This window comes from Equus quagga, chromosome 11 (assembly GCF_021613505.1).
Source record: "Equus quagga isolate Etosha38 chromosome 11, UCLA_HA_Equagga_1.0, whole genome shotgun sequence".
Lineage (NCBI taxonomy): Eukaryota > Metazoa > Chordata > Mammalia > Perissodactyla > Equidae > Equus > Equus quagga.
This window is the reverse complement of record NC_060277.1, coordinates 74385852-74396430: the sequence shown is the minus strand read 5'-3', so window position 1 is coordinate 74396430 and position 10579 is coordinate 74385852. Positions and strand designations below refer to the sequence as shown.

General features: G+C 45.0%; 1 protein-coding gene and 1 long non-coding RNA gene across 5 annotated transcripts in view; one reads left to right on the top strand and one right to left on the bottom strand.

Annotated features, from left to right (window-relative positions):
- The first annotated feature begins 1 nt into the window (after position 1).
- Positions 2-10579, top strand: part of LOC124247447 (uncharacterized) — a 33071-nt gene continuing 22493 nt past the window's right edge. For 3 of the 4 annotated variants that reach the window (XR_006890734.1, XR_006890732.1, XR_006890733.1), the window contains exons 1-3: positions 185-323; positions 598-753; positions 4560-4628. This is a non-coding gene — a long non-coding RNA (uncharacterized LOC124247447). Of the gene's footprint in view, positions 324-597; positions 754-4559; positions 4629-10579 lie in introns of all 4 variants that reach the window. The other variant, XR_006890731.1, reaches the window with a different exon arrangement.
- Positions 5170-10489, bottom strand: RSKR (ribosomal protein S6 kinase related). Its single transcript, XM_046676715.1, has 12 exons — positions 10203-10489; positions 9583-9831; positions 9402-9485; positions 9195-9263; positions 8747-8816; positions 8409-8513; positions 8188-8228; positions 7921-7948; positions 7721-7810; positions 7545-7633; positions 7307-7417; positions 5170-6862 (listed from the first exon to the last, which is right to left on the bottom strand). The coding sequence occupies exons 1-12, from the start codon at positions 10257-10259 to the stop codon at positions 6641-6643; spliced, it is 1215 nt and encodes a 404-aa protein (XP_046532671.1). The 5' UTR covers positions 10260-10489; the 3' UTR covers positions 5170-6640.

Below are 10579 nucleotides of genomic sequence, written 5' to 3'. Positions count from 1 at the left end.
CAGAACCCGGCCGCAGGCCCCGCCCCAGAGCGGCCCGCGGTGCGCGCGCTCTCGCTAGGAGTCCCGCACGGAAGATGCGGGCGGGAGGGTGACGCGCGCCCCAGGCCGGAGGCTGGCCTTGTGGCCTCCCCTTGGGGGCGGTGTGCAGGTAGCTGGAGAGTCAAGGAGTCCATCCCTCCTGCTTCCGGCAGACCCCCCCGCCCACTCTGACGGAAAAGTTGTGTCCGTAGGCTGGCCTCGGGAAGTCTCTCCTCAGGTTTCCCTTATTCCCTCGCGCCTCGGCCTTGACTGGAGGGAGCCGGCAGGGCGTCTGGAGGGGAGAGGTGAGCGCAGCGTTGCCCCCTTAGGCCTGGGCGGCCCGCGCACAGCTCCGGCGTCCGTGAGGGCCTCACATGGCCTCACACGCGCTGCTCGACCTGCGCTGTAACTTAGCCTCTTCAGAATTCTCGCGTTTTCTTGGGACCTACCTCAGGGGCTGCAACAAGTGTTCTGGAAGCATAGCTAACGTGTATTGCGCGTTTATTGTGCAGCTGGCACTCTTCCGAACGCTTTAGCTATATGAACCCCTTTAATCCTCCAAACGTCTCCGTTTCACAGACGCAGGAGCTGAGCCGTGCCCCCGGGTGGTAGATGGCAGAGGACAGTCCAACCCACGCCGCCGACTCCCGCGTTCCCCCGGCGCTTCAGGCCCCTCCGTGAGGGAAACCTAGCTGTGGACGGTGGGATCAACTGATTTTTGGAAACAGCCTAAGGGTAAGTTATTCACAGTTATAGTTTATAATAAAGTGTGTTCCTTTGGACACTCACAGCGTCTTGTTTACACTCTGAAGTCTTAATGAGTTTGGAAAAGGCAAGAATCCCAAGAGGAGGAACCATAATCTGTTAGGAGCTGTAGGGCCCGCAGGGGATGGGCTCCTCTAGCACTGTGTTGTCCGACACCATGACCACTGGCCACAGGTGGCTATTGAGCACTTAACATGTGGCTGGTTCAAATTGAGATTATTCTAGGTGTAAAACACAAACAAGATTTCGAAGGCTTTGTGTGAAAGAAATAAGATCTTTTTATTTTTTTTGAGGAAGACTGGCCTTGAGCTCACATCTGTGCCCATCTTCCTCTATTTTATATGTGGGACGCCTGCCACAGCACGGCTTGCCAAGGGGTGCATAGGTCCATCTTGGGATCTGAACTAGCGAACCCCGAGCCGCCAAAGTGGAATGTGCGTGCTTAACTGCTGTGACTGCCCCTGCCTGTTTCTTTTTAATGTGGCTACTAGCAAATTTAAAATTACTTATGAAGCTTACATTCTATTATATTTCTATTGGATGGCACTGCTCGAAAAACATAATGGTCCCAGCCTGAGGGCACTAGAGATAACAGTTGCTTGAATGGAAAACTGAGAAAGACAACCTAAGAGCACAGATTTGGGGCCGGCCAGGTGGCTCAGTGGTTAAGTGCACACATTCCACTTTGGCTGCCCAGGGTTCGCCGGTTCAGATCCCCAGTGTGGACGTGGCACCGCTTGTCAAGCCATGCTGTGGCAGGCGTCCCACATATAAAGTAGAGGAAGATGGGCACAGATGTTAGCTCAGGGCCAGTCTTCCTCAGCAAGAGAGGAGGATTGGTGGCAGATGTTGGCTCAGGGCTAATCTTCCTCAAAAAAAAAAAAAAAGAAAAAGCACAGATTTGAGTCTGGGATTGCCCAAGACTCAGCAGAGGGAATCAGAAGATGTGTATACTTCTGGTCAATCAAAAAGATCCAGCAAGGGGCTGGCCCCATGGCCGAGTGGTTAAGTTCGCGCGCTCCGCTGCAGGCGGCCCAGTGTTTTGTTGGTTCGAATCCTGGGCACGGACATGGCACTGCTCATCAAACCACACTGAGGCAGCGTCCCACATGCCACAACTAGAAGGACCCACAACGAAGAATATACAACTATGTACCAGGGGGGCTTTGGGGAGAAAAAGGAAAAAAATAAAATCTTTAAAAAAAAAAATAAAGATCCAGCAAATAAAACAACAGTGGGAAGTGGCAGAAAAACCAAGACAGAAAACTCTTAAGTGCCAGGAGTAAAAGCTTGTATTATAGAAATGTGTGAACTGGAGTGCTTAATCCTTGTTGCTGGGTGAGTAGCCAAGGGATATGGTGCTTCCAGCAGCAAATTAGGAGGGCGATATGGAGGGGTAGATGAGAGAGAAAATACTGATGTAAATAGGTAACATAAACAGAATTGGTTTGTTGGTGGTGTTTTGCATAATAATTTTTATAATTTGGTGTTTTTTCAAATTGTAAAAATATGGCCAGCCCCAGTGGCCTAGTGGTCAAGTTTAGCATGCTCTGCTTTGGCCGCCCAGATTCGGTTCCTAGGCACAGACCTACCTCTGCTAGCAGCCACGCTGTGCTGGTGGCCCACATACTGAAAAATAGAGGAAGATTGGCAGGGGTGTTAGCTCAGGGAAAATCTTCCTCATGAAAGAAAAAATTGTAAAAATAATGGATGCTTGTTATAGCAAGTGAAACAGTTCAATGGAAAGACGTATTAAAGGCAAAGCCTCCCCCATTCATTCTACCTACCTGAGGTAACCAATAGCATGTAAACCTTTATAAAAACATATATGCATACACACAGGTTTTGTCTTCATTTACACACATACACATTTTTTTTTTTTCTCAAAAATTAATTGATGTGCAGCCTGGGGTCTCTGGAATTGAGAGCTAGTGCCTTCATTTTCTTTTTTCCCTCTCTCTTTCCACTTGTATTACTCCTCTCTCCCTTCCAGGTTCCCTTTTTCACATTCTCACTCTCTCTCACATACATACACAAGGGAAAGGAAAAAGGTATTGGTCCTTTACAAAAATGGCATTATTTCTTACACTTCTGCATTTTTTTCCTCATTCAATGTCTTATATAGCGCTTCTAAGTCAACTCACATAGATCTAATTGATTTGTCATTTCATATTCCTTGCACTTTTTTAAAAATAGGTTAGTTTTCTAATTTTTAAGAGTTCTGTGTTACAGACATTACCTGTCATCACATCGTAAAATTTTCTAGATGTTTTTTGTTTGTTGACTTTATTAATGATACCTTTGGCCAAACAAAGATAAAACTTTTATGTGATCAAGATGTTTATCTTTGGGGGCCAGCCCCATGGCCAAGTGGTTAAGTTCACGCACTCTGCTTCGGCGGCCCAGGGTTTCACTGGTTCGGATCCTGGGCGCGGACATGGCACCGCTCATAAGGCCATGTTGAGGTGGCATCCCACATACCACAACTAGAAAGACCCACAACTAAAAAATATACAACTATGTACTGGGGGGATTTGAGGGGGAAAAAAAAAGATGTTTATCTTTCCTTTTAGATCATCTGGATTTCCTATCTTGATTGAGTCATTCAGTCATCAAATTTTTATGTAAATATGTTTTTCTTTTTCTTTTATAGTGCTTTCATTTTCTGTCTTGGTTTAGGTATCTCTTCCATACCTTGATTGTAGGTCTAGTCTCCCAAATGTTCTTCTGAGATTTTTAATGTTTTGATGGTCACATTTAAATCCTTAATGTATCTGGAATTAAATTTTGTATATAATATGAAGTAGGGGCCCAACTATTAAGCAATTGTAGTTTTTAAATTTTAGGATTAGAGATTATTTTGTAAAAATCAAATTACATAACCCAAATCAGCAACTCTGAGAAGTATCCACCAGGCAGTTGAGTGAACTCAAGGATGAAACTGGAATTACCAGACCTGCTACTGTGTATGATGAAGTACTGAACAAAGGAGGCAGTGTGACCGCTGCTAATCAGTAGGGCTCTGTAATGAAATCTAAAATAATTATATGTTCTCAGAATATAAGCAAAACCAACCTATAGTGAAGACGACTGCATGCATTTTTGCAAATAAAATAATTCCTGATTAATCTGTTAGAACTCGTCATAGGGGATATATTAGTTTGCTAGGGCTGCCATAACAAAGTACTACAGACTGGGTGGCTCAAATAACAGAAATTTATTTTCTCACAATTCACAAAAGGCTAGAACTCTGAGATCAACGTGTCAGCAGGGTAGGTTTCTTCTGAGGCCTCTCTCATTGGCTTGTAGATGACTGTCTTCTCCCTGTAGCTTCAAATGGTCTTCCCTCTGTGGGTGTCTGTGTCCTAATTTCCTCTTTATAAGGACACCAGTCATATTGGATTAGGGCCCACCCATATGACCTCATTTTAACTTAATTCTATCTTTAAAGACCCTCTCTCCAAATATAGTCACATTCTGAAGTACTGGGGGTTAGAATTTCAACATACAAATTGGGGGGGGGGGGGGGGCCATGGTTCAGCCCATAACAGGGGTTAACAATGCAATGAATATGCTTTTAATTTTTTTAAAAAGCTTCGACAAGATTTTTACATTGAAGACTCTATTAAGTAACCAAGGAATTGAGATTACCAGTTTGTTACGTCAGTGAATAAGTGAACAAATGAACGGGATGAGCATAACAAAACTGGGGGGTAGGGGCAGTGCTTTTTCAAATTATACTTTCTGAAACTTTGATTTTCTATCACGCCTTCCAGTCTACCCTGAGAATCGCTGCTGTAATGTACCACTCACTGAAGAGAATGTGTTAAAAATGTCCTCATTTGGTAAGAAATGATTCAAACTACACTTACATGATCATGGTCTCTAAGCTATCTAATATGACCTAGGAAAGGGACCCTAGTGACATTATATTAACCATTCCTAAAGACCTTAACCCAATATGCTACTGTGACCAAAGAGGCTATAAAATGTTGGGTGACTCGAACATTAATTAACACTGGGCCAGACACACAGTATCATTAAAATCATCTGCATCTGCCCTTTCAAAAAGCATCAGAAATCTGAAACCCATCCCTCACTATTAAGAACCAGTGGTTATAACCCCCTCATTTTATACATAGGAAACTAGGATCCAAAGAGGTTAAAATGACTTGTGTAAAGACACTGAGATAATTATTGGTGGATCCAGGCACCAGGTCTTCTAAATTCCAATTTAGTACTCAACTGCTATTTATAAACCATTAATTCCTATTTCTAGTATTCAGGGTTTTTATCCAATGTGCAATTCTGGTCACTACAACTTAAAGAAAATGCGAAAAAGCTAAAAAAGTGTCTAAAGAGAAACAAATGAGATAATCAAAAGGATTAAGGATACATTCTTTTATTTATCTATATCTCAATCTCAGTCCAAAAAGGCTTCCAAAGATGCAGATAGTATAGTAAGATAAAAAAGATTAAAACAGAAAAATGAAAATAAAGGAAGATTGGAACCAAGAACATGGCTAGCACACAAAATATATAACATGAAGTCCTAAACACTTGCTGGAAGTGGGTCATAAATTGAGCCCTAAGTGGTCTAGCATCAATGTAAAGAGAAAAATACACTCAGTTGAATATTTAGTGTCTTCCCAAGGTAAAAACCAAACAGCAATTTAGGAAAAGCACAACTGTGTTCAGAGAAAAATTTCACCCATGCATCCTTAAATAGAATATTATGAATTGTAATGATAAATACCATTTACATATCCACAGCAATTAAGTTTCACAGGGATTTTCATATGGATTGCCAAAGTACAATCCAGAAAAAGCAACTGTGTCAATAAAATGCCAGCTATGTATAGGGAAAATCTGATTTAATCCAGGGACAGAATTAATAAATAGAAGTACACCAAGTACTTTCCAGACTCTCTTTGGTCTGGAAAGAGAGATCACATATAACTGAAGAATAATAAAACTGAAGCTTTTGAGAAGTTAGTTTAAGAAAAATGAAAGAAGTCATAAAATCCAGAAATGTATACAAATTTAAGGTCCAGATGATTTCCCTTACTAAAAAAAGGGTTCTTGGGATACATCTCTAACCTTAAATCTTAAAGTTGATGTCATGCCTCTTAATCCCTTGGTTTGCCCATCAGAAACTGAATCCTGGGCTGTCTAGGGACATGACCAGTTTCAGAATCCTTATGTCTTTCGAAGAGGTTTTGTTTGGGGAAAAAACTGGACAGCTATTCCAGTTACCCCTAGAGAAGACATTTAACCCACCCATGTTTCAGTTCCTATTCTCTTCCTCATATCAGGTTATTAGATTCACTTTTTAAATTTTTAAAAATTAGATTTATTACAAACTGGCTTTGAGCCCCCAGATCTTATATTTTAAGCTACACATTTAGGGGTTGAAATGCCAGCTTTTGAGACCTTTGAAAAACATTCATACTGCTTCTGACAAGTCTATTAAACACATAAATAGCACATTGGGAACCCATGAAGTGTTGTTATTGCTCAAGAGAGAAAACATGGCAGAGAAACAAGGGAAAAGTGGAATAAGCCTCTGGCTGAAAGCTTCAGGGTATGAGCACTGGATAAATGAAGCAAAGGTCAACACTCTTATCTGAGATGTTGAATTGAGAGGTGAGTTGTGCGATGGGAGAGGGGCTAGGGCCAGTTTTGGCTGCCAGTAGCAGAATGCCCAAGATTTGAACTCTGGTACAACGTCTAGAAGAACAGAATGGTAAGAGGCTACAAAGTAAAAATAAACTGAATCATTAAGGTGGTCATACTCAGTTAGCAGTGGAGAAGATCCTCAGTTTCCCAGATGGGCCCCAAAATACAGTAGAGGGGCTCAAGCAAGGCTGGGGTGGACCAGGTAGGACTCCAGGTTACAGTCAAAGTCCTTGAAGAGCATGGACTCCGATGGGCTGGGCTGGGTAGCTTGTGTCTCCATGACAAAGTTAACTGGCTGCTTCTGTAGGAGCTCTGGGTCAAAGGCCACACCCCGGAAGAAAGGGTGGACCTGGAAGTGATGCAAGTAACGCAGACGGTGGAGGGGATTCTGGCATAAGAGCTGAAGGGAAACAGAGCATGAAGGATGAGGGACTGGGCTAGGAAAAAGAAACTGGAAAAGGAGAAAGAAGTTCATGGAGCTGTGGAGGGCAGGAAGAAGAATCCTAATGAGTAGAAGATTTGTAAAAAGGGAGACAGGCTAATTTGGGGGTAAAGGAGGGAATAAAGGAACTCTATTCTTAAGACAGCAGTACTGGCCCACTGTCTCAGAAGTCACTTATCTGTTATGGATAGGGAAGAGATCTGGAGGATCAGGAACTCTGGAATGAAATCTGAAGTGCTGGTTAGAGGGCAAGTAGTGAGGTGCTACTTGATCAAGTTGGAGCCCCACCCAAAAAATTAATCTGAGGAATAGGGAAATATCACTTCAATGATAGGAAAAGGAAAGAGTGAATGGTTTGGTAGTCAAGATGGAAAGTAGTGCTCACCCGTGGAGTACCCTTACCTCATGGAGCAGACGTGAGAGCCCCTGGTTAAGAGAAGCTGGGATCTCAGAGTCATAGTGGGTCACACTTGCCAACATGGCCACGTGATCTCTTTCTGCAGTCACTGGGAACTGAGTTAATGGGTAGGGGGGTGTCATTCCTTAGTAGGAATAAGGCAAGATTTCCTAAGGTCTTCCTTCTTCCCACCACAGGGCAAAGCTTCTCTCTTCTCTGCCAACATCACTACCATTCTCTCACCTTTCCAGTTGCCAGAGAGAAAAGCAAAACACCTAGGGACCACCAATCAGCAGCATGGTTGTAAGGCCCTCCACTCAGGACCTCTGGGGCTACAGATTTGAAAGATACTTGTCACTGCTATCTGTTGGCTATCCTCCTGCCCAATGCTTACCCACCAGCTTTAGCCTCTCTCTTACCCATGTATTGAAGAGTGCCACAGATAGTATAGGCTTGAGATCCCTGGGGCAGATGGCGGGACAAACCAAAGTCTGTCAGTTTCAGATGGCCTATGAAAGATAAAGTAACAACACCACTCTGTTCAACCCCTCATCAGCCATACTTTATTCCCAAACTGAAGTACCTCTCATTCGGGGGCTAGGAAAAGAAAAGGACTTACCTCGTTCATCCAGAAGGATATTCTCCATCTGAAAAATCACAGATGAGAAGTTATTATTCATCCTCTTCCTTTAAGCTCTCTTTCATCCTGTATACCCCCCAGCTGAAGAAGATGCCCAGTCAGCATTCAAGTCTATACTTAGAGGGCCACTTAACACCCATAAGTCCCCCAAAGTCAACTGTTGTCAGATCCCCCCTGCCTTCGGACTTGTTGGAACTTCTTACTGAGGCCTCTCCTCAGACAAAGAGAAAAGGCACTTAATTCTACCTTCACATCTCGATGGATGATGCCCAAGTCATGGAGATAGCCTGTGGATGACAGCAAGCATGGGGTGTGTTGAAGGTCTCCTGCCCTTTCTGATTTCCCTGGTAGCCCCCACCCCATCCCTATCCCTGTTCTTTGACCTCCAGAATTAATATCAATTATCTTCTCTGTCCCCCTCCCCTTAATCCTTCCCTCATTTCCATTACCACTCCTGTTTCACTTACACAGTACCAGGACCAGCTCAGCAGCAAAAAGGCGGATGGAAGCCTCAGCAAAGCAGCCAACAGCAGACCACAGGGAGTACAGATCTGTGCTGCAGTAGCTGCACACTGCAAAGCACCAGAAGTCTAGGCAATATTTGGGGGTTACTGTGCCTGGGCTCAAGGCATCATAGGCCTTCTGCCCAAACTGATGCCACCTGCTGTTCCCCCTCCCTTTAGGAGAGAGAATTGCTATGAGAAGGGCAACAGAGCACAATTAGAACAAGCCAAAGGGATTCATAATCTCAGAGGGGGAGTATGGTAGAAGGACCCATGGGAATCAGGAGAAGCCAGTCACTCACTAATGAAGAGGTGCCGTTTTCCCTGCCAGCTGTCCCCCAAACCATGTACAAAAGGATGGTTGATCTGTCGCTAGGGACAAAGAAAACAGGAAGTTAGGGAGGAACAGGGTCATTGAGGATAAAGGCAGCCAAAAAATCAGGATTTACCTAGTTGTACAGAAAAGGAGCTGCTGCCCCACCTCTCAGTTCAGGTGCACTAAATAGTTGGGATGGCTTGCCCGATAATCCCATAACCAGCATAATACTAAGGAACACATGAACGTGCCAGAGAGATTTCCCTGGCAGGACCTAGAATAACTCTGCTGGTGGCTACTTTTTCAGGATCTACTTTGGTTGAAGCAGAGGGAGGGGGGAGAACCAGGAAGAGCAGGACAGTTGGACAAGAAAGGTGCTTTCTCCACATATGGTTTAGTTCTTCCTAGGATCCTTTCCAGGGCTCTGTGCATACCTGGATGCTAACCTCTTCTTTGCACTGCCTCAGGATGTCCCTCTGTAGGACCTTCACCTTGGGCACCACCTATAAAAGGAGAGGATTGATGACTCCTAGAGGGGAGTAGTGCTATTGAATTGTTTATTCCTCCCAACCTTTCCCTGGAACCTAGAGTGGAGGAGGCAGGGACTAGAGAATAATGTGGAAGAGTACCTAGGTCCCTACCTTCACTGCAAATACTGCTTTCTGGCCACAATCTAGTACCTTGAGGACAGTTCCGAAGGACCCTTTAGCCACAAGGCCTAAAATCTGTACAGAAAAATGCAGAACAGGGAAGTTGAGACTCTGGTTGTTTCTAGAATTCTCCCCAAGACTGAGACCCCTTCCAGGGATTCCATTGACCTACCTTCAGCTGCTGATGCCCCCTAAGGGGCCTAAGGGGAAACTCCGGTAGAAAGAGGTTGATGAACTGAGGCACTGGCCACTCAGACAGAGGCTTCTCTACTAGCCGTGGGGCTGGCTCCACGGGCTCCTGGTGCAGGCACTGATGCCCCCGTAGTCCCCATAGCTCTTCCAGACCTGACCTGCTGGCCCCCACACCTGACCAGAGGCTCTTCCAGCCTTGAACCCAGGCACCCCGAATGTTGTGACCCTGCTGAGAACCAAGGGAGCCACTAAAACTTCTGCCCTTGAGGCATTACAGGTTCTGCCCTATGCAGGCACTCCCTCAACTCTCAACCATAGGGATACATTTTTGAGCACCAGGCAAAATTGCTACTACCCTTGCTTTGGGCCAAGGCCTAGATTTCCTGGACACAATTCAAATCCTCTAGGAACCTTGGACATTTTCCCCACGAGGCATCAAAGATTCAGCCTGTCTCTCTCAGTACGGGTCTGGGATACTTTCAGAGTACAGCCTCCCTGCACCAGTCCCACAGTAGGCATCACTAACATGCTCCTCACCAGTCACTTTCCAGCCCTCAAACCCATTTACCTCACCTAAACAGCCAGAGCCCCACAGCCTACCTTATGAGGAGCAGCCACCCCGGTGTGTTGCCCCTGCCGACAGCTTACTGCTCCCATCCCCAGCCTCTGCCTCCTCTCTCCTTCCACTAAATCTGCTGTCCCAGTTACATAAGCAATTCCTCCCCCTGATGCTGCATTACACGTGAGCCGTGCCTCTCTGCTGTTTATGACTAGAGATGCAAGTGATACAGCCAAACCTCACTCTTATCCCCAAATCCTATACCCCTGGTTAAGATAGGCTTGTAGCCAGAACTAAAATGTGTGAAGACCTATCAGCATGGGACCAGTGTCACACCGGAGCTGGGAAGTTATCTGTGATATGGCTTCAGGCAGGCGGCTTCAGAGGCCACCCTCATTAAAGTGGCAGCTAGATGATG